Source organism: Octopus bimaculoides, chromosome 11, assembly GCF_046866305.1.
Source record: "Octopus bimaculoides isolate indiv1 chromosome 11, ASM4686630v1, whole genome shotgun sequence".
Lineage (NCBI taxonomy): Eukaryota > Metazoa > Mollusca > Cephalopoda > Octopoda > Octopodidae > Octopus > Octopus bimaculoides.
In genome coordinates, this window is record NC_142938.1 from 38,169,522 (window position 1) to 38,194,053 (window position 24,532).

Sequence of the window (24,532 nt, forward strand, 5' to 3'; positions counted from 1 at the left end):
GCAACTTTCATCAACTTAACATGAACACAACATAATACAGAACACTACTAACCTTACCAATAATACCACTAACGCCCATACATTCCATACACCATTCACATTACAGTATTATATCGACCAGAACTGCACCACATCCAGAAATACTTACCTCCCTTACACAATCTTTTTACTCAGGGACTAGTAGACTCAAAACTGTTTGGTAATCGGTGCGCATTCAAGGTCAGTGAACAGCAATGACGATACCGGTATGACTTTGAGTCTCTTTAACAATTCAAAATAATGACTTTTATTCCTCTTAATTCTACCTCAGTTCATCTAATTGTATATATTTATTGCTACTTTTCATAAAAAAGCCTTTATTTTTTTGATATTCAATGTGCATTTTTGCTTTCTTCTTACTTTCCCTATATATATATATATATATATATATATATATATGTATATATATATATATATATATATATGCTTAGAGCCCATCATCCATGTGCAGACACTGATTGCCTATGCATGAAGAAAGATGGGAGAAAGGGACTGATAAGCATGGAAGACTGTGTGCATATTGTACAAGGGAACTTACTGAGATATCTAACACAAAATGTGAAAACCTTGTTAGTTGCAGTGAGAGATGGGGACATAATGAAAGCAGGAAAAAAGAAAAAGAAGTACAAGAAGGACATGAAGAAGCACTATTCAACAAGGAACTGCACAATCAATTCTATGTAGCCACAACTGAAGTTGCTGGAGGACATAGGTGGGACTGCTTGAAGAAAGGAACGCTTAAAAAGGGGAGTGAGAGCACAATACTTGCCGCGCAAGATCATGCTTTGGCCACAAATTGGGGGAGAGGGTCAACCTCAGGAATGAACAAATGTCTCCCTTGTACTGAATTTATAATGGATTTGACAAAATCATCATTCATATTGTGAATGAATGCCCTCAGCTTGTCCAAAACTGATAAAAGTTGTGGTGACATGATGAGGTAGTGCAAGTGCTGCATTAGAAACTGTGTGAAAAGTGGAGGTTAGAGATAGGTAAGATATGGTAATGAGCACAAACTATATAGAGTGACTCGGTCAAAGACCTGCAAAGTCCTGTGGGATTTCCCAATTCAAATAGACAAGGTGTTTGAGCACAACAAACCAGACCAAGTGGTGGTAGACAAGATGACCCACATGTGCTCTATAATTGATGTTGCATGCCGCTTTGACCTATGAATAGTTAAGACGGAAGGCAAGAAAATAAACATGTACAACCCTCTTAAATATGAGATAGATTGACTGTGGAAAATGAAAAGGTGAAGATAGTGCCAATTATTGTTGGGTCCTTGGGGACAGTATAAGAAGGTATTAAAAGGAATATAAAGGAAATGGAAACAGAATGCCCAGTAGAGCTGTTGCAAAAAGTTTGCCTTCTTGATATGGTTAGAATCATCAAGAAAGTATTAAATAGTTAAAGAGAACAGACAGCTACTCATACAAGACCCCAGGAGTTCCAACAAAACCCGAGTTAAAAGAATGATGATGATGATGATGATAAGTGAAAATAAATTTTAATAAGTGATACAAGTGAGCATGTGAGTGTAAGGCTTGCCCAAAGGTATGTTCCATAGTCATGTGACCATGGGTGATAGTGGGAACATGAATGATAGGTAATATGAGTAAGAAGTTGCAAGATACCTGTGGGATCACTGTAAAGGAATGGTGTAAGGAAAAAAAGTAATGAGGAGTGTAGACAGAGGAAAGGGAAATGGTTGGAAGAAAGGGGGTGGACGGAAGGAAGGAGATCTGAACAGCTAGTAGGTGGTGGGAGGGGAAGTGGGTGTAGAAAGAGGAAATAAAGATAGAGAACAGGTGCAGGAGGTTTATTGGTTAACAAAGCCAGTATGTCTTAGAGGTTGTGTGAATGCATGAAAGAGTCCATTCAGTGGCTCTGCTTAGAAGAAGGATGCACTTGGAGAATAAGATTTCCAAGCTTTCTGCATTCTTCCAAACACAAGTGGAATGGTTTTGAATTTTTCTGTAATAGGATCTAGTAGAAAGGATTTTTTCCAGTGGAGTTTGTTTCTAAGATAGATGTGATACAATATATATATATATATATATATATATATATATATATATATATATATGTATTATATGTATATATATATATACATATATATATATATATATACACAGTGGAGTCTCAGCTTTTTTAGCTGCTATTTCTGAACTTCGGTATGTGGTGAAGCAAATATTTGCTGATCCCTAAATTATGTTTATAAATATATATGAACTTTTAAATAAGTTCTCCACCGATAATGGTACTTACATACCGAAGGGCTTGGTAAAAATTATTAATTGTTGATTTATTAATAAATTAATAATCCTTTACCCTTTTAATTTGTATATATATATATATATATATATATATATATAACTTATAACAGATGACTATGTGAATAACTAGCATGCACTCTAAATTGGCAGATAGTCAATATTTTAGTGACCAGCCTTTATGGTGCAGCATCTTCTCTTACATTCATATTCTTGATCCTCCTTCCAACCATAAAGACATCAACTTCAACAGCTGGTCCCTCTGATGTGTAAACTTGAACAAGTCATCTGTATTCACACATAGAAACACATACATACATACTCCTTCTCTCTCCCTCATGTATATACACACACATGCTTCATCATCATCATCATCATCACCGTTTAATGTCGCACACACATATGTATATATTCACACATAAATAGACAAATGTGTGTGTGTGTGTGCGTATTTATATATGTGTATAATCAAATTGTTGTAGTTTAACCCCCAAAATCAATGCTGATCTAGCAGAACTAAGATCAGAGGTATTCCAACCATGACCATCCCACACCTTCTCCTAAATATGTAGCACTACATTATCTAACGTGATCTTTATTTAACATGATAGAGTGTGATTTGAAGAGGATTTACTTGCTAGTTCTAGCAGACTGGATAACCACATACAAGCCACTTCATTGATTCATGCGAAAAAATTAAAATAATTTTCATGGATATCCTTTTCTTACCTTTGTTTCACAATGATTTGCTGTTCTTTCTTCCAAAAATCTTTAAATTCTTTGCAGAAAGTCATCCACAGTGAAAAGAAATATACAGGTGTAACAGTTTTCTCTCCAGATTTTGGCTTGACACAGTAGAATTTCACTACATAGTCAAATCTATTTTAAAAAAATATTAGAGAAAACTGCAACTGAACAATCAACAAAATCAGATAGAGAAGACAAAGATCATTTCATTTATTTGGCAGCACTACAAAACACACATCTTCATGTATATAAAGTTGTTGTTATTGTTGTTGTTGTTGTAGTTCAGTGTCCCAGGTCACCCTTAATCAATCAGCTCTATAATTGGTTTTAAATTTTGGAACAAGGCTAGCAAGTTCAGGGGAGCGGGGTAAGTGGATCACAACCTCAGTGCTCAACTAGTACTTATTTTATCGACCCTTGAAAAGATGAAAGGCAAAGTCAACCTCGACAGAATTTGAACTCAGAATGTAAAGATGGATGAAATGCAACTAAGCATTTTGCCTGGCACAGTAACAACTCTGTCAGCTCACCACCTTAATCAGTTCTATAATTAAAGGCTTTCTAACTGTTACCTTTCTGTCTCCCCCCACCCCCACCCACCGGGCATCCTGAATCCAAGAATCAAGTATCGAATGCAGTTTTGGCTATCTTTTTTTTTTTTTTTAAATGGTTGAGTTTGATTTGAAGGTAAATTGGCTTCTATTTCATGTGACCAAGTTGATACTCCATTATTGGCTTGTGTGTATAGGGCTGGTGTCAATGCAAAGCAGTGTTTCCCAGGGTAGGGTGCATACTCCACTGGTGTAGTATAGGTTACTTCAGTATAAATAACAAGTGAAAAACTCTTGCAAAACTACTTTTGGATATATAGGTACAGGCATGACTGTGGTAAGAAGTTTGCTTTCCAATCACACGATTCTGGGTTCAATCCCATTGCATGGAACTTTGGGCAAGTGTCTTCAACTATAGCCTCTGGCTTGTGAGGGGATTTGGTAGACAGAAACTGAAAGAAGCCCACCATATGCGTGTGTGTGTGTGTGTGTGTGTGTGTGTGGATGTCTTCCACCACTGCTTGACAACCAGTGTTGTTGTTGTTTATGTCATTGTCACTTAGCGGTTCAACAAAAGAGACCAAGAAGATAAGTACCAGGCAACAGGTTTAAAAAAAAAATAAATAAGAACTTGGGTAAATTCATTTGACTTAAAATTCTTCAAAGCAATGCCCCAGCATAGCCACAGTCTAATGACTGTAACAATAAAAGATATATATATATATATATATATATATATATATATATATATATATGTGTGTGTGTGTGTGTGTGTGTGTGTGTGTTTTTATATTATTAATAAATTCATAAACTTATCAATAATATACTCAGGAAATCAATATTTAATATTTCGAAAGATATATATCCAATATGACATAGCAGACACCAAACAACAGACAACATTAATAGTTGTCCTTAAATTACATGTGTATAAACAGGTTGTAATGACATGAAACATATTGAAACTGCTTACAATATCGGTTAAGAAAACTGTTAAATAGTAAAGTAAGTAAGTAAGTAGTGTTGTTAACTTAGGATATTAACCTACGATGTTAAGTAGCGACAAGTAATCGACGCTGTAATTTCAATAGAATATATATATATATATATATATATATATATATATATATATAATAGATTTTGTACATTCAGAAATTTAAGAAGGGTGCTGGACAAAAACAAAAAGGTTGAGAAAAACTGGTTTAGAAGAACCTGTCAACATCCAGATGTATATTTGGAAATTTTACATTGCTACCTCTGGTTATAGGGCTGAGTTGTTCTTACACACCATGGGTTACTTGAGAGTAACATGTCTTAGATATGTACAAAATGCAATGCTTTCTTTTATATTTGATCAGGAAGCAGAGGGGCAGTGATCAAGACCATTGCAGGTTTTCCCAGACAGCTGTGATTGATGTGACTGATGACAACAATTAAAATCTACAAAGCAAAGCCTACTGGAAAAAAATATATAGCTACAACGGAACTTCCAGGTGGTGTAAATACTCACAATAAAATTTACTTAACTAAAAGGACTTCAAGCAGTGTTAAACCAGGTGACATTCTGGTTGTGAAACAGTGACTAACTTCTCCAAAGCTTATCTCCTACCCTTATTGACCTGATCATCTACAGCCACTAACAAGAGACAATGTGAATTCATTACTTACTTGTTTTGACATTCTCGAAGATTCTCCTGTTGATCTTTTAGTTCCTGTCGACCTGCATATTAACAAAAAAATTCAATGCTTAAGCTACCATTCAAAAGAATATCAGTTGTAAAGAAGTGAAATACAGAGACTAATGATAATGTTGCTAATGAGTAATGTAGCTGTATAAAACAGATATCCATAGTGATGTAAAAATAATTTTAAAAATAAAGATTAAAGGAAAATATATATTTATCTTTTACCTTGTTTCAGTTATTAGACTGTGGCCATGCTAAGGCACCACCTTGAAGAATTTTAAGCTGAATGAATTGGCTCCAGTATTTTTCTTTTAAACCCAAGTACTTATTCTATCAGTCTCTTTTGTTGAGCAGTTATGGGGACACAAACACACCAACACCAGTTGTCAAGCAGTGGTAGGAGATGAACAGACACAAAGACACACACACAAATATGATGAGCTTTTTTCACACACTCACAAGAATTTGGTTGGCCTGAGACTATAGTGGAAGGCACTTGCCCAAGGTTCCATACAGTGGGACTGAACCCAGAACCATATGGCCGGGAAGCAAACTTCTTATTTCTTTATTGCCTACAAGGGGCTAAACATAGAGGGGACAAACAAGGACAAACAAATGGATTAAGTCGATTGCATCAACCCCAGTGCGTAACTGGTACTTAATTTATCGACCTCGAAAGGATGAAAGACAAAGTTGACCGCAGCAGAATTTGAACTCAGAACGTAACAGCAGACGAAATACCGCTAAGCACTTCGCCCAATGTGGTAACATTTCTTATTTCTTTATTGCCCATAAACATAGAGGGGACAAACAAGGACAGACAAAGGGATCAAGTCGACTACATCGACCCCAGTGCGTAACTGGTGTGGTAACGTTTCTGCTGGTGTGTTACCAGCGTGGTAACATTTCTGCCAGCTCACCGCCCCATTGCTGGGAAGCAAACTTCTTAACACACAGTCACACCTGCATCTAATTTTAAAAAATTCCAAATAGAACATATTTCATGCTTAAAGATAGAGGCCATAGGTAGACAAGTTAGCTAGACTTTGCTGATGTGAAGGGCAACAACATTACTTTCACTGAAATTCTCAAATTAAACTGTACAGTTCCTTGAGATATGCATGATTTAGTGAACAATACATTAAGCTATTGATTCAATCCAGCCATTCCTTCATCTGTTTAAGGGGTGTTAGGTTTAGCATTCATCAAGGCACCACATTAAACAGATGAGGAAACAGCTGGAATGAAACAATAGCTTAAAGTATTGTTCAATGAATTATGCATATGTATATCCGAATGAATTATGCACTTTAACTGGAGAACTTCAGTGAAAGTAATGTTCCTTTGAGCAGAGTTTAGCTAACTTGCCTACCTACAGCCTGTAACTTTTTCTCATCTCTTCGATTTGAAACTTTCAATCAGACTGCTTTATTAGAATGCTTCCAGTCACATGCCACCCACTGTGATTTTCCTAAAGGTGAACTCCTATCTTCAACATTTTCCTTTCTCCATACAAATGACTTTCTTTTGTCGTTAACTCTAATCAAACCTAAATTACTATGCATACACAAACTAAACACTTGATGCCAGACATGCACTTCTTCTATAAACAGAGATTTTGAAAACATTTACCAACAAGGATATGACAACCAAGTCTGCCTCAACAATAAAGACATTGCTGCACAAAGTAGGGATTTTAATTCACTTACTCTTTATACAGACAGCTAAAATCCTCAATGTTACAACAACTGCCAGGCTTCACAATCTCTGGTCAATTGTTCTGATCTAAGAAGCACTCAGCTTCAATAACAACTTTTTGTGTTTACAGAAAAATAGAGAGGTTGCTGATGTAAATACTCAATGACTTTTCTCTCAATTAAGAGCAACTCTCCCCTAAAAAACTAGGAACAAGTGAAACAACATTGAATTTATACTGCTGTCTCTAAAACAACAACAAAATTTACTAGCCTGGGTGCCTACTTAGAGGCCTATAGTAGACTTGAAGTCAAGGCATTGCAACAGTATAGTGGTAACTTGACCACTCAGCTGGTTATCAATATCAGCTTAACCACCTATACTCTCAGATGACCAATACCTGTATTTTAATATCACAAAAATATTACACCATTCCTAGCTGTGCACACTCAAAGAAACATCAACATCCATAAATTTACCTACAACTGTCCATCACCTTGAAACATAACTAGTATTCGTAGAAACAAAACATAATGCTTTTCACATCTACCAACCTAAATCATAAACATACACACATGTAGATGCACACACACACACACACACACACACACACCTACAAATGCTTCATCATATTTATGCATAATTATACAGACAAAATAAAACTCAGCATCCATCTCTGCATAACTGGGACACTGTTGGTTACAACAAGGCTTCCAGTTGATCTAATAAACAGAACAGCTAACTCATTAGATTAGCAAGTAACTGAGCACTCTACAGATACATGTACTCATAATGTAGTTCTCAGGGAGATTCAGCATGACACAAAACAGGACAAGACCGGTCCTTTGAAATACAGGTAGTTATTTTTACCAGCTGAGTGGACTGAAGCAATGTAAAATAAAGTATCTTGCTCAAGGATACAATGTGCTGCCAGTAATTGAACTCACAGTCTTATGATTGTAAGCTGAATACCCTAACCACTATGTCTTGCACTTTCATGTCACCATCTCTGCAGATAAATGAAAATACACATAGACACACACATACACAGACACAGACAAGAAAAAGAAACTCATACACATACACACACATAAATCCCATTCAATACAAATACATAACACACACACAGACATAAATACAATCAAACATATAAAAGTTACCTCATATATAGAGAACTACACACATAAGTCATTTTTTTTTATGGTGCTTTTGTGAGGAGGAAGAGTAAATATTCATGAGATTTTCCATGGCCTCCCAGACTGAATGGACAAGAGAAAATCATCATCAAACAGAAGGCCCACAACAGAATAGACATGCTAAAAACAACTCAAGGCCAGATGGTGGTGCTAAACCAGAAGTCCCCTAAAATCTATCACCTCAGAACAAAACTAGTCCTTACTAACAAGCTTCCACACAATTTCTGTTGAGCAACTTCCACTTATAAGGCTTTAGAAGACTATGATAGAAATTACTTACCCACGGAGCTGTTCAGTGAAATTGAAACTTAGAAGATGCTGTGAACCAAACTTCTTAACCACACAACCATGACTGTGCCAGTCATACGTGACCTTGTATCTCACCACACACATACACACACACACACATCTACAATTGTTCTTTACCTTTAATGAAGAACTCAGTCATGATGTCTTTGAATGGTTGTAAGAACTTCTCTCCAGAAGATTCCATGACTTTATCAGACCGAGTCTCAGCAGCTGAAAGATAGAATAACAGAGTGACAGAATAACAGAGTGAGTGACAGATTAACAGAGTGAGTGACAGAGTAACAGAGTGAGTGACAGTGTAATGGAGTGAGTGACAGTGTAATGGAGTGAGTGGCAGTATAATGGAGTGAGTAAGAGAGTAATGGAGTAGTGAGAGAGTAATGAAGTGGCAAAGAAATGGAGTGAGTGACAGAGTAATGGAGTGAATGACAATACAACGGAATGGACACTAGAGTGATGGAGCAAGTGACAAGGTATGTGAGTGACTGTACAATTCAACTATCAAAAGAATGTGTACAAGCACACATGAACTTGGAAAGGAGAGGTGACTCTTACCATCCCCCTCAACATTTTTGAAAATGGTGGATAAGTTGTGAAACTCAAAGCAAATCACTGAACTTATACAGTCTTTCATCAACTAGCTGACAGAGTAATAAAGGAAACCAACTTTCTTGTTATGTATATTTTCTGAGAGGGACAGGGATATGGATTTTATAGTTGGATATCTTTCTTGTTACCAACTTCCAAACCAATTCATGAGGTTCCCTACAGATGGACAAAACAATTCTTTTTTCTGTTTAAGTCATTGTCCACCTAGATAAGTTGCTAATATTGTCTTTTCTGGGGTCTACTTTTCATCTTGTGTGATGAGAAGGCAAACAAAAAAAAGTTTACAAAGTCCTCCTATATTAGAGGGAGAAAGAGAAGAATGTATCTCCAAACTGGATACCTGGCTCAAATATTTGCATTACTGTGAACACTGCTAAAGGTACCTATGGTTCCAGGTAGGGATGTTACATCAGGTGATGGATTAAACTCACTCTTCAAGTAAGTAGTGGCAGGATTTGAGCCAGGATTCAAGGAGTCATAACAAATGCATCAAGGCATCTTTTCCAACATTTGAATACTTCTGCTAGTCCACCACTCAAGATAGATACTTATTAAGCCCTGGAAGGATGGAAAGGAAAGTTGACTGCAGGATTTGAGCACAGAATGCAAGGCACTGCAATAAATACTGCAATTATTTTATCTGACATCCTCGGACTTAATTCTTGGCTTTTTTTTTTCTCCATTCATTTTGCTTTCAATTTTATAGCTCCAGTAAAGTATTTATTTCTAATTAAGTATCTAAACTATTTTGGTTTTCTTTTTCTGATCCTATTTAATTAAATTTAACTTAGTTTTGTTACTCTTTGAAATAATCATTGGTTTTATGTTCTATACAAGATTCTTCTAAAAAAAAAGTTCTAAATGCTCACATCATTAAAGGCTTTTTAAAAATCTATTTGATATGTAAAAACAATTTGTTTATTTTTAAGGTTCAGCATTTAACCCTGAAACACAGAAACAAAAATGTAAAATGGGGGTTAGACTATCCTTACATTGGAAATCTTTTTCAATTTTTCCCATTTCAACCAAAATATCTTCAAAATTCACCAAAGTGGCCTGATTGATATCACTCGGATCTGGCAGAGGCAGAGCAACTTTATCAGTGCCAGCATCTTCTTGTTCATATCTCTGCACATATTCTTTGACAACATACTGCAATAAACTTGTCCTGTTGTCCTGAAAAATACAAAAGAAAAAGAAACAAATCTGATAGTTTTCAAGCATAAATGAGATAGAGAGAAGCCAACAAGGGAGCTACTAGCAGAAACCTACAAAGCTGTTCACACGGCTAGAATTAGCAGCCAAATCTCTTTTAATGAATAATACCAGGACACCCAAAAATTATTATAAACTGTTAAAGTATCTAAATACTACCATATTTCTACAGTATATTTAATTTTTTCTAACATCTTTCTCATGCTTCATCTTCCGTAATAATCCAAAGAATGGAAAGGAAAAAAGCTTGAGTAACAATATGTGAAGTCTCAGTTTCTGATAAAATATATTATATAACCCTACTTTCAGGTAGGGTTATATAATATATGTGCCTGTCCACATTTAGATATGTGCATGTGTAAAATGATAAGCTCTATCACAAACAACAGAGAACCAAATCATATGCTTCAAGTCAAGTATTTTCTCCTAACATTTCACTGGGATTAACTTTCTTTTACCCACCTCAAATCACAATGGAATCAATAAAATCAATAGCAAAATACAGACTATTCAGATCAATTATATCAACTGTTTTCTCTTGAAAAGGGAGGTGTTCTGTGTTTACTTTCCACTCATCTTCTCAAACATAAGCAATGGAGGAATTCTTTGACACATCTTTCCAAAGATACATATCCAGGTAGAGCTTTTAACATGCCGCTGTCATGAGTGTGCTTACATGGCACAGAAACAGGACTCTTGCAAACCAATCCTCTTCACCAGGGGATACAATCTTAACATTTCTGCTGTGGAGGACAAGTCTAAATTTCATTCAAAAAATCCATTATCTAAATTGATAATTTATCACAGTATATTTTAACACTACTTCAGTAGCATACTATATGTTATTATATAGTCTAATAGGTGGTTTTATATCCACCATGCAAAGTTAGAATAGATTGCAATAATCTTAAATACATGATCTTTCCTTGTACTTCAAGCCTGAACCCAATTATTCTTGAGATTGACATAGAATGTTTTTTTATAGCTAACTACCTTTCCTATTACAAACACTGCAAGAGAAACAAAGTCAAATGCTGCCCACAAACTAAGATACAGAACATTTGTCTTGGGTTTATGATCTAGCTTGGTCCAAAGCTGTTCACTTCACTTCCATAGGAAATTCCAGAAGAAAGTAGAAAATGAGAGATTACCTTACTTTTGACATCCTTCAGTTTTGATAAAATCTCCAGCCCAAATCCATCAGCTTGACCACGTTTCATGTGACCTAAATATAAAAGAAATTAGTACAATATTGACAAACTAGTTCCAAAGCCCTGGAGAAAATACTACATTATAATAAGGCTACATGTACTGACATGCAACCGAGGACCAAGTAACAATGAAATAGCAGAATGGACACTACCAGTTCTTAAGTAACTAATTCCTACAGTACACTTTAGAATATTACATGAGATAGACAACCAGCCTATCCAAGGAAAGTTTATATTTCATCCACTAAACAAGAAGATTAGGCCTTACTATCAGACATCAGGTATTCTATGAACTTCAAAAGTTATTTTTATTTATTCATTTTCATTATAGCATTGAGTAATAAGACCTTAGTAAACTGATGGGCCTCCTTAACAAACTAGTTCTGCTTAAGCATCAATAGGTCTCATCCTGTTTCACATAAATATACATTATTAATAATTCATTTCATACAAATAATGTTTAATATTAATAAGTAATTCGTATTTCATAATTTTGACAAAAACATTATAAAAAACGACAATAATCACAAGAAACAAAAAATGTAGATTACCTCCGTTCATGTAGTTTCCCATAGTTAAGACAAGGGAGAGAATTCTTCTTATAGACACGCCAGTCACCATTGCCTGAAACAAAGTTATTTCCCTTTAAATGTACGTCGGTGATGTATTTTGAAGCCTTCAGCCTAAATGATAGACAAATAAATAGCAGTGGGGGAACATACGAAAGGCTAAGAGGTCGTGACGGTGGATACAATACAACAGTATTAATGGAAATAGAAATGCGGTAATAGTAAATACGTACCTGAAAGATATGGAGAAATAATGCTGTACATCTTTTAGAACTTGTTTGTTTGTCACCACCAATAATGCTGTTACCATCTTCATACAACCACCTTCATACATATCATTACTAACAACAGATCTGTTGATTGCATCTGCTCATTCAACCAGCATCATTATCATTATCATCCATTAACGCCCATTTCCCAAGCTGGCATAGGTTGGTCAGTTTGACTGGATGCCCTTCCTAACGTCAACCATTTTACAGTGTGCTAGGAACTTTTTACATAGCACAGGTACTTTTATGTGGCACCAGCATAGGCACTAGTACATGGCTCCATCACAGGTGCTTTTTATGCAGCACCAGTACAGGGCTCATGCAGGCCAATCTTCTTTAGCAGAGGGGGTGGCATAAACACTTCTGTGGAGGACATATCTTCTTGAGTACAGCAAGATGCCAGATACTTCAGTCTGACATTTGTTCTATTAGGGCCACCCTGGGGCCACACAATAACATCATTGCCTTTAAGCTCTGATATTCTGGCTGGCTTTCACCCAACATCCTTGTAAGCGACAGGCTCCATTGTGCTGGTTCAGTCAGCATACTTATTGGTCTTGGATTATACTTAGGCCTTCTGTAATTTTTCACCTCCCTTTCCATGACAGTCCCACCCAGAATGTAATTATTATGATGAAAACAGCAGATAAATTATATTCCTAGTTTCTGGGCCTTATTTGAAATTAGCTTCTTCAGTATCTTTCAATAAAACAAAACTTGCATTAGTGAGTTACTGAGATAAAAACCTTCCAAAGGCTACTGGATAAGTAATACATTCTATAAGAAGTAGTAGTAGTAGTAGCAGCAGCAGCAGCAGTAGTAGTACCACCACCACCACCACTACCAAAAAGCTACTGAAACAAAATGAGCTGCAACAATTTCTGATGAACTTCCAGATATTTATTTACTACAACCATCTTTCAGATTTCATTGGTGGAGTTATATTTTATGTTCCCCAGCTTTAAACCACTTGCCTCTAAAATAGACCAGATGAGAAGTAGTACAATGATATCAGCTAGAAGACACATCACTATAATTAATGAAAGTTTTATTAACTTTCAGTGACACAGCATAAATCCTAGCATTCATGAACCCCGTAGTGCAATGATGTTCTATCAGTGGAAGATATGTCTCATAGCTGTTTTTATCTTGCCAAGCTTGCTTGCATTTACTAAACTCAGTCACACCACCTATCATGATCTTGCAAAGAATCCAAAGAAGTCAACTGACTTAAATGTTTAATGATAAAGAAATCAGTGTAAGTCGCATTATACCACAATATTCATTCATTCATTTACTTAACATTCATTTTTCCATGTTAGCTTAGGATGGATGAAAACATATTTCAGACACCATTCTACAACTGGATTCCCATCTTATCACCAACCATTATCTGTTTTTCAACTAAAGGACTATTTTTTCCACCGTTTTTAAAAGCAATATATAACCAGTTGTAATGACACTGCTTCAATAAAATAAAATAATAGTTAACTAACAAACAAAATACTGAAAGAAAATCCAACCAAGATATTTCTTCATGTCAGGTTATATAAGCTTTTAGCATTCAGATAACTCTGTCAAATGCAATACTTATTTATTCACATTATTTTAATTAATCATGCATTACCTTGTAGCTTTGAGATTTCGATAGTATAATGGTTTATGCTTAGAATTACATTGTAGGATAGATGTGAGAGGCTGGCTATCACCAGTTTGAATATAAAACGGAGAATATTTGGACCTGATAAGGCCAATTTAAATGCTAAAGGGTTAAATATCACAGTATGTTGCTCTGTGCCAACACAGCAAGCCATGCCTAAAATTATCTTGCTTCTTGAGGCCTCTTTATGAACTTAAGATATTTTCTATTCTGTTGAAGTAGTTAGGTTTAGACAAATGTATACTTTGACAATAATAACCAACTGGTTAATAGGTTATAATCTTGAATACTATAAATTTATAGCCAGTCACATAAAAAAAAAAACATAATTAGGCTTAAAGAAACAATGTTTACTCACTTCACATGTCATCTTTAAATTGTTCAGTTTATTTTCCAAGACTGATATGCTTTCTTGGAATGTAGATTGAAATATAGAGCAGAATATCCGTTCAGCATAGTCAGGTATTTGATTGAGGTCATGTAAAAATCTGAAAAGTAAATACACATATAATACATACATACATATACACACACACACACATATCATAATCATTATCACTGTTTTCACATCAACTTTTCCATGCTCACATGTTTTGGAGAGGATTTGTTGAGGCAGGTTGTCTATGGTCAGATGCCCTTCCTGTTGCCAACCCACACCTATTTCTAAGTGAAGTAATATTTCCCCATGGCCAGACATATTTTTATGGAAGACTGGAAATGAAGAACACTGCCAGATGACAGTGGCATTTGTTTATGACTATTGTGCAATGTAAAGACAAGGAGTCACCAACTCACACATGCAAGCACGTGCATACATATACACAAAGGGCTTCTTTCAGTTTCTGTCCACCAAATCCACTCACAAGGTCTATAATAGAAGGCACATGCTCAAGGTGTCATACAGTGGAACTAAACCTGAAACCATGTGGTTGGGAAGTAAACTTAGCCACACAGCCATGACTGCACCTATTCATACACACACACACACACACACACACACACACACACACACACACACACACACACATAATATATATATGGCACCAGAACACAGAGCATAAAGAGACAAAAATATACACTGTAAAATTTTTAGGTCATCATTGATTTCTGTCTACTTGCTACCCAAATAATAAATATTCCAGTATTGGCACAAGACTGCAAATTTATAAGGGAAGGTTATAGTCAATTGAAGAGATCTCAGTATATAACTGGTATTTATTGTATTCATTTAAGAGTAAACAGTGTGCATATGTAGAAAAAGTCCAATCATGCATTCTTTCCACAACACAACCAGTTTTACTTCATTAACAACACTGCTTAACATGATTTTTGTTCTTGGGCAGCAACTGTTATTTCGTATTTGCTTACCCCTAGAAAATATGGAAAATGGCTAATATTTCCTTCAAACTTTGCTTTTGTTACATTTATTTAAACCCTAAAGAATCTCTCTCAACACATAGCTATGACACTCCCCCAATAATCCTGTTCATCATTAGAGATGCACATATTGGCAGCCACTAAAGGACATGTTCAAGTGGTTAAGGTCAAGCAACTGACAATCAAATCTGTGGTACTCAGCAGAATATTTGCTCTAATATTTCTAATTCAGTAACTTTATAACTTCAGTACTGTTATATTTCTGCTCCAATCTGACTGAAATGTAATGGAAAATAAGTCAATTTCAAAGTATTGATGTCCAGGTCACAAAAGCAAAGTTTGACGAGAATAATAACCAATTCTTTTCATTTCTAAATAGAAGCAAATAGGGAACAACATTTTCTGACCAAAGACAAAAAAAAATTTTAATGTTCCTAGTGTAATAAAAGATATCAAATAAGTTATAAATTACTTCCTAAAAGAAAACAGTTAAAATATAAATATTTAGCACTTGTTATTACTGACACCAAAGAAGAGGTATGATGGGAGAGTCAGCAGCGCATCAGACAAGATGTCTTGCAGCATTTGAAATACATTCTTTCATGCTCTGATTCTGAATCTACTCTGCATTTCCTTTCATCCTTCCAGAATTGACATGAATAAAAATTAGGAAAAGTAAAAAAAAATGCTGTTCAACTGTATCCACTTTCAAAATCTAAAGCTTTGTAACCATCAACCCTGGGATGAAGGAGGATAAAGATCCTTCTTGAGTTATATAGATTCACATGACCAGTTTCCTAGTTTCTGTGGCATATACATTTTTGTTCCCTGGATAGAACACCCATCCATCACAGGATTGTTTATTTTTGTCAGCTGAGTGGACTGGAACAACATGATATGAAGTATTTTGCTCAAGAACATAATGCATTGCCCAGTCCAGGAATCAAAACCACGGTCTTACAATCATGAGTCCAACACCCTAACCACTAAGCCATGTGCCTTCACAACTAATAACCCTAGAGAATTTAAATTTAAGTGCCCCAAGATCTCATTACAATAGTTTTGTTTCATTTAATTTTAGGTAAGTTTATCTATATATATATAAAAATGAGAATGTGTGTCTGTCTGTCTGTCTGTCTGTCTGTGTGAATCCCTAAAACTCGAGAACTACACAACCAATTTCATTCAAATTTTACACATGCCTTACTTAGGGTTCCAGTTGTGTTTTAGTCAAAAAAAATTTTTAACTTCTTGCAGAGTTCGAGCCCACGGCAACATAATATCTCCTCCACTATTTAAGTATTACGTGTCAAAAGTGAAACAAAAACACTCCTGTCAAATACTTTCACTTTAAAAATGAAACTATTCTACTAACTGAAACAATCACATTTCGATACTGTAATGACAGATACTTTCAGAGAAAGAGAGAAAGAGAGAAAGAGAGAGAGAGATGTATATGAATACATATAGATGTATATGTACACGTTATTCCACTAACTGAAACAATCACATTTCGATACTGTAATGACAGATACTTTCAGAGAGAGAGAAAGAGAGAGAAAGAGATGTATATGTATACATATACATGTATATGTACACGTATATGCATAGAATATATATATATAGATATAGATCTATATGCATACATGTATATGTATACATATGTGTAGATGTATATATATATAGATGTACATGTAATATGTACACACACACATATATATATATATATATATATATATATACATGCATACAGATATCTATACATATATACACCCATCACACACAAACACATGCACACAAACACACACATTAGTCATTTGTTTTCTTATCCAAAACTACGTCAAAAGTACTGAACGAATCTTTATGAAATTTGGAAATTATATTCTATGTATAACGGCCATAACTCCCATCAAAATTCATATATTTTTGATGTTGATGAAATTTTAACCCGAACATAACAGATGAACATTATTTGTAATTCAACGGTACAGATTTCTGCAATGTGGTGCATAAATTGTCAAGTAAATGAGACGCATCTTTGCCTCCACTGATTCACTTGCAAAGTGCTGAGTAAAATTATTTTGTTGCAGACCTCCTTTGGGTCTTTTTATTATCACTGCGACACACATAGTCCCCAGTTGGTAACATTGATTTCAAGGCCCTCCTAGATGAGAGACTGGCATTCCACTTAATGTCTATGTTCCATGCTGGCATGGATTGGAGAGTTATTAATGTAGAAATATGGTATCGTAGCTACTAACAGTTGAGGGTTGCGTAGTCTAGACGGCGTTTTTAGATTTCATTATTCTCTTTAACCCGGGCAAAGCCGGGTATTTCTGCTAGTTTCTAATAAACTAATCTGAACTGGAATCAAAGACAAATGTTTTCTTAAGTAATAATATTTCTATCATAGGCAAAAAGCAAATGTTTTAGGAGAGAGTATGGTTGTCTTAATTATCTCCAACTACTTAACTCATTTTGTTCTATTGAGAGTTGAAGAATGAAAGGTAAAAAATGCCCTAAACAGGATACGAACACAGAACATAAACAGAATTAAATACAATGAAGCATTTTTCCAGTACCAATGATAACAAATTACCAGCCATAAATCTAAGCAACTTAGTACTAAAGAATATTTTTTTTCTTTCCTATCAAATTGTTTCTAAAGATGGTAGGCATGGCCTTATGGCAAGAAGTTTGACTCTCAGCTTCACAGTTCTCAGTTCAGTCCCAAGTGTCTTCTGCTATAGCTCTAGGCTGACCAAAGCCTTGTGACTGGCTTCTTTAGTAAATAGAAACTGTAAGAAGCCCATCATATGTGTGTGTGTGTGTGTGTGTGTGTGTGTGCCTTTGTGTTTGTCTCCTGCTACTACTTGACAACAGTGTCAGTTTGTTTACATCCCTATAGCTTAACATCATAAGAGAGCAATAGAATAGATTACCAGGCTTAAAAAAGTGAGTAAAAGGGTCATTTGACTAAAACCATTCAGGGCAGTGCCCCAGCATGGCCACAGTCCAATGACTGAAGCAAGTAAAACAAATCAATATATTTTTTTCTAAAAGCAGCACAGCCTCTAACCAAAAAGCATAGAATGTATGATTTGAGTGAGATTTAGCTGTAAATATTAGCAAGTCATGCAAAGCTCCTTCCTGGTTTTGTTTGCCTCTCAACGAGCTTCTGAAACAGAATTTGTAATATTTTAAGGAGTATTGGCCCAAGTTGGAACCCAGCCATGATGATGATGAGTATGTGAGATGATGATGTTTCATGAAACCTGCAGCATGCATTAGTTCCCACAGATAGCTACAATGTTCATACACCAATGATCCTAGATATATTAAATCAATAAAAGAAAGTAAGATAATCACAGCTGGAACTGCTCAAGACTATTCAATCAAGGCTAACTTGGGTCTAAATAACAGCAATTATCATAGGTGCAGGAGTGGCTGTGTGGTAAGTAGCTTGCTTACCAACCACATGATTCCAGGTTCAGTCCCACTGTGTGGCACCTTGGGCAAGTGTCTTCTGCTATAGCCTCGGGCTGACCAAAGCCTTGTGAGTGGATTTGGTAGACGGAAACTGAAAGAAGCCCGTCGTATATATGTATACGTATATATATATGTGTGTGTGTGTGTTTATTTGTCTGTGTTCGTCCCCCCAACATCGTTTGACAACCGATGCTGGTGTGTTTACATCCCCGTAACTTAGCAGTTTGGCAAAAGAGACCGATAGAATAAGTACTAGGCTTACAAAGAATAAGTCCTGGAGTTGAAATGCTCGACTAAAGGCGGTGCTCCAGCATAGCCGCAGTCAAATGACTGTAACAAGTAAAAGAGTAAAATAACAATACATACTGTTCAGGTTTATCAAAGGCCACATCAGGATTCTTTGCAATGGTGTCTTCAATTTTCTGCAATTCTGCTTTCTCACCTCTCTGAAATTATCAATAGTAATGATTTCTTACATAGGAACAAGGCCAGAAATTTTGGGGAGAGAGAATCGACAGTTACATGTATAAGAATAAGTAAGTAGCAGTACTTCACTGGTGTTCATTTCATTAACCCTGGAAGGGCAAACACTAAAAGTTGCATTGTATTTTGTCTGAAATTCAACAACAGCAAATACCATAGGAAATCATAACTGAGAATAAATTTTTAAAATATCAAAATATCAAATATGGGAAAATATATTTTTACACGGATGACAAGGAAGACATTTAAGATATTATAGGATTACATGAGCCAACAAGATATTTACTTCATAGGGTTACAATGACCAGTAGGCACAGGTATGGTTGTGTGAGAAGAAGCTTGTTTCTCAACCACATGGTTCCGGGTTCAGTCTCACTGTGTGGCATCTTGGGCAAGTGTCTTCTACTATAGCCTCAGGTTGATCAAAGCCTTGTGATTAGATTTGGTAGTTGGAAATTGAATGATGACCATCATATATAATGTGTGTGTGTGTGTGTGTGTGTGCGTCTTTGCATCTGTGTTTGTGCTCCATCACTGCTTGACAACCAGTGTTGGTTTGTTTACATCCCTGTAACTTGGTGATTTTGGCAAAAGTGACTGATAGAATAAGTACCAGACTTAACAAAAAAAAAAGTACTAGGGATCGATTTATTCTACTAAAAAATTTTCGAGGCAGTGCTCCAGCATGGCCACATCTCAATGACAGAAACAAGTAAAAGATAAAAGAAGAACTCAGATACTTACAATGTCATAAAGCGTTTTTAACTTCTCCAAGTCCATAAGTGATGTATCAAATGAGAGGATAGCTGGAAGATAAAATGGATAATTCATCTAAAAGTTTCCTTGGACTGTTGATAATAGCAGAAGACTAACAACACTAAATAATGAATAGCAACAAGTGTTGCAAAGCAGGTGTTTGGCCATTGGACAGGTACCTGATAGAGCAGAATTATGGAATGGGCCATTGAAACCTATCTAAGTATTTCATTATCTTTTTTCACCCCAAAACAATGTACCCTGCAAATACACATAAGCATGCACATACATCTATATATGGTATAGAGTCAACAGATGAGATCTAGAGATTCTCAATATAGAACCTACACTCTGAAATCTCTACCAAGGATTAAGTCCATGGGATAAAGAGTGGTTACAAGAGGAATCCGGGTGATCAGATATGGCAATAATGGTACTAGTAAACAAATAAAACCACTTGGGTAAGATATACAAAATTCATGTATACTTGTAGATAGAGAGAAATCAAAGACTGAAAATTTTCAGTCAATGAATATTCAAGTATTAGGAAGGGCATCCAGCTGTAAAAACCATGCCAAAACAGACAGAAGTCTGGTGCAGTCTTCTGTCTGGCCAGCTCCTGTCAAACTGCCCAACCCATGCCAACATGGAAGGCAGATGTTAAACAATGATGATGATGATTATAATGATGAAATATATAGATATTGATACGGACCGCCGAAAAACAAAATAATGTTATGTCCCTATTCCCCAAGCTGGGTTTGAAACCGTATTCTGGTTGTTGAGGATAATGGTATTTCCTTTGTCTTGTCAACAAGCACGGCTATTTATAGCGTAGGAGTGTGTTCGCTGACACTTTTCGGTCATCGAAAGTTTAGAAAAACAAGTTAGGAATTGTACTAAACTGACCAGCTTTGGAGGGGGGACGCAGCACTGTGAGCTATGTTTATCTGTTATAAATACGGGAGCATAGAATTGGGATTCACAGTTGGCGTAAACAAAATCAGTGGATAAAGAACACGAGTTCGGTGTGACGGCCAGCAGCCAGTAGAGAAGCAAGATGAACAGAGAGACTGACAGACAGAGGCTGAGAGAGAAAGGCTATGGTCAGAAGGTACCAGTCAGCAGAAATGGATAGAGTCTGAGAGAGAGAGAGGGATAGAGAAATGGAACTGTTGTGGCAGGCAAAAGATTGTAGTAGACTACGTTGGTCAGTTCTTGTGATTGTAGTGGGATATTTGAAGGAAAGGAAATTCTTGTGGTGAAGGTTTGTGTATATTTCTTTTAAGAAAAGTGTACTTGCGTTGTTATATGTTTTTGCAAAGAACTTTGTTAACTTTTGTTAATTGTGATATTAACTGTGATGTTAACTGGCAGAAAAGAAAAGAAAGAACTTTGCTAACTCTTGTTAAATGGTTGAAAAGAAAAGAGAGAACTTTGTTGTGACATGTTGTTCAAAGAAAAGAAAAACAAAGAAGTAAAAGAATTTTTTAATTGACTCTCGATACATGAACTTTGATTGAAAACTTTTGATTATGTTAAATGCTTGGAAACGCTATTGTTACATGTTATTGAATGCAATGTTATTTTGTTTTGATGATGTAAAAAAAAAAGTTAGTTTCACTACGCAACGTATGGTCTGTGTTATTTCTTCCTTTTTGCCTGCGGTCATCGTTATGTGCTCCGGTTGGGCTTAGTCGTGGCGAACATCCTGACTCACTGAGCGTCGACGTTCGCGCGCGCGCGAGTTTTCTCTTCGTTGAGGTGCTTCCGCTTGGGCGTTTGTAACAATATTTATATATTAACAGAACGAACTTACAGTGTACAAAGACACAGAAAATATTTTGTATCAAACCCAAGCAGTTTCTCTTGTTTATTTACATCATTGTCTCCATCACTCTTTATTAAGTAGACTTGGTCCTCAGTAAAGATTTTGGAGTGTAAGTACAAATCATTTGAGCATATCTATATATGTACACATATGCACATACAACTACAGTGAATCCAAGAAACTGTCTTTCAGAAAACAGCCCTTCATTTATCAGAAGATGGTTGACCTAGGTGTTACATTGTGGGATCCAAGTCAGAACCACACAGTTGAGAAGTGAACTTCTTAACCACACATCCAAGCCTATCTTTTACTTGTTACAGTCATTTGACTGTAGCCATGCTGGGGCGCCACTTTGAAGGGTTTTAGTTGAACAAATCGATCTTAGGACTTGTTTTATCTTCTCCTTAAACCTAGTACTTATTCTGTTGGTCTCTTCTGACAAACTGCTAAGTTATGGGAAACTAAACAAATCAACACTGGTTGTCAACCTATGGTGGGGGACAAACACACACACACCTGACAGACTTCTTCCAGTTTCCATCAACCAAGTCCACTCACAAGACATTGGTCAGCTGGAAGCTATAGTAGGAGACACTTGCCCAAAGTGCCATGCAGTGGAACTGAGCTCGGGACCATGTAGCTGAGAAGCAAGCCACACAGCCATGCCTGTACCCATGTCCATTTACAGGGTGTGTAAGATATTTGAAGACAGATTTATGTTTATAGAAAAACAGATATATAATAACAAATACTCTTTTACTCTTTTACTTGTTTCAGTCATTTGACTGTGACCATGCTGGAGCACTGCCTTTAGTCGAGCAAATTGACCCCAGGACTTATTTTTTGTAAGCCTAGTACTTATTCTATCGGTCTCTTTTGCCGAACTGCTAAATTACGGGGATGTAAACACACCAGCATCAGTTGTCAAGCGATGTTGGGGGGACAAACACAGACGCACAAACATACATCACACAAAGTCACCTTCAGCTTCAACATCTGCTTTTGTATGAGATCTAAATCATCTACATATTCAAATCAAGTGGTTCATTTTGGACATTACTCCGACTATAGCAGCTTTCATATATCATCCATCCACAGAGTATGGTATAGCTGCCATTCCTACATATATCAGCAAATATATTTGATGCCAAGACGTGTTCCCAACAACTTATCCGCAAATTTATTATTATCAAACTTCTAAGGCAGGGAGCTAGCAGAATCATTAACACACTGGGAAAATTGTTTTAGTGGACTTCCTTTATGTTCTAAGTACAAATTCCGTTGAGGTTGACTTTGCCTTTTATCTTTTGAGGGCAATAAAATAAGTACCAGTTGAGCACTGGAGTTAGTCTATTCAACTAAGTCCCTCCCACAAAATTTCTGGCCTTGTGCCAAAAATTTGAAACCATTATTATCAGGTTGTTATTTTAAACAATTCTCCTTTATGTTCAATACCAGCAAATACACTCACTATACTTTTAACCAACAAGCATGAAAGACTACTTTGATCATATTAACATTCAAACTCTGAATCACTGTCTTTCCTTTTAACTCTTTTGGAACTAAGCTGCTTGAAACCACTCTGGATTCTATGATACAAATTCCATTCTTTTAAGTGATCTAAATTAAACCTTACATCAAAATTTTACACTAATCTATGTTCTAAACACCAGCTAGAAAACGATAAAGTTAGTTTAATAAGTTCTTAATAACTTTCAAAATCAAATGAAACAAAAGCAGTATATGTCATCATCATCATCATCATCATCATCAACATTTAGCATCCATTTTTCATGGATTAGATGGCCTGACAGGAATTGGCAAGGCCAGGAGCCACACTAAGTTCCATAATCTGTTTTGGCTTGGTTTCTATAGCTGGATGCCAACCACTTTATACAGTGTACTGGATCCTTTTTATATGGCACTAGCAGCAGTGCTTTTATGTGAACACCAGCACCCACAACAATGCTTTTTTCAATAGAAATATAATAACAAAAGGGTTAAATATGAGGTTAAATATCATCTGTTGTGATGACTACAATCACAATCATCAAATCTTTTATAGTGTGTAAACTTTTCTGGTTTGAAACCTGCATTTGAAGTAATTAACACAGTCACAATACTTAAGATTACAATATATTTAAATAACAACTCACCATTTTCAATGTCTGCCATTTCCAGTCGGAGACTAGACAAGAAAATGCCAAGAGCTTGAGATCGTTTGGAATCCAGCAATTTTACAACCTGGAGAATATAATTTCAAGGAATAAAAAATAGTATTACAACCAAGGGAATGTAATTTGAAAATAACCAAATTATTATCATGACTTAGAAAACATAGAAATGACTATTTTTGCTTTATTTCACAGTTGCACAACTCTTCCTCATCATTCACAAATTGAGACGTTTGAATATTGTTGGATCACTTCTTTTTGTTTAACTCAGAATCAGCTCCTTTGAGCAGAGTTGTAGTCAAAGGCATCCCATCCATGACTATATCATATATATATTTTTGTACAGCAGAGACAACACTGTCCAATGAACACATCTTTCAAGTGGGAGAAT

General features: G+C 35.9%; 1 protein-coding gene across 3 annotated transcripts in view; it reads right to left on the minus strand.

The window, feature by feature from the left end:
- The window catches only part of LOC106869955 (uncharacterized), a 130,463-nt gene that overhangs the window by 34,884 nt on the left and 71,047 nt on the right, over positions 1 to 24,532 (minus strand). For all 3 annotated transcript variants that reach the window (XR_016243642.1, XR_001409471.3, XM_014915900.3), the window contains exons 9-18: positions 24,124 to 24,211; positions 20,125 to 20,186; positions 19,264 to 19,343; positions 14,390 to 14,519; positions 12,085 to 12,157; positions 11,474 to 11,547; positions 10,100 to 10,283; positions 8,616 to 8,708; positions 5,282 to 5,333; positions 3,045 to 3,194 (exon numbers count right to left, since the gene is read on the minus strand). Coding sequence is in view for 1 of the 3 variants with exons in the window: in XM_014915900.3 (XP_014771386.1) it covers positions 3,045 to 3,194; positions 5,282 to 5,333; positions 8,616 to 8,708; positions 10,100 to 10,283; positions 11,474 to 11,547; positions 12,085 to 12,157; positions 14,390 to 14,519; positions 19,264 to 19,343; positions 20,125 to 20,186; positions 24,124 to 24,211 (986 nt within the window). In the remaining 2 variants the exon portion in view is untranslated. The remainder of the gene's footprint in view (positions 1 to 3,044; positions 3,195 to 5,281; positions 5,334 to 8,615; positions 8,709 to 10,099; positions 10,284 to 11,473; positions 11,548 to 12,084; positions 12,158 to 14,389; positions 14,520 to 19,263; positions 19,344 to 20,124; positions 20,187 to 24,123; positions 24,212 to 24,532) is intronic.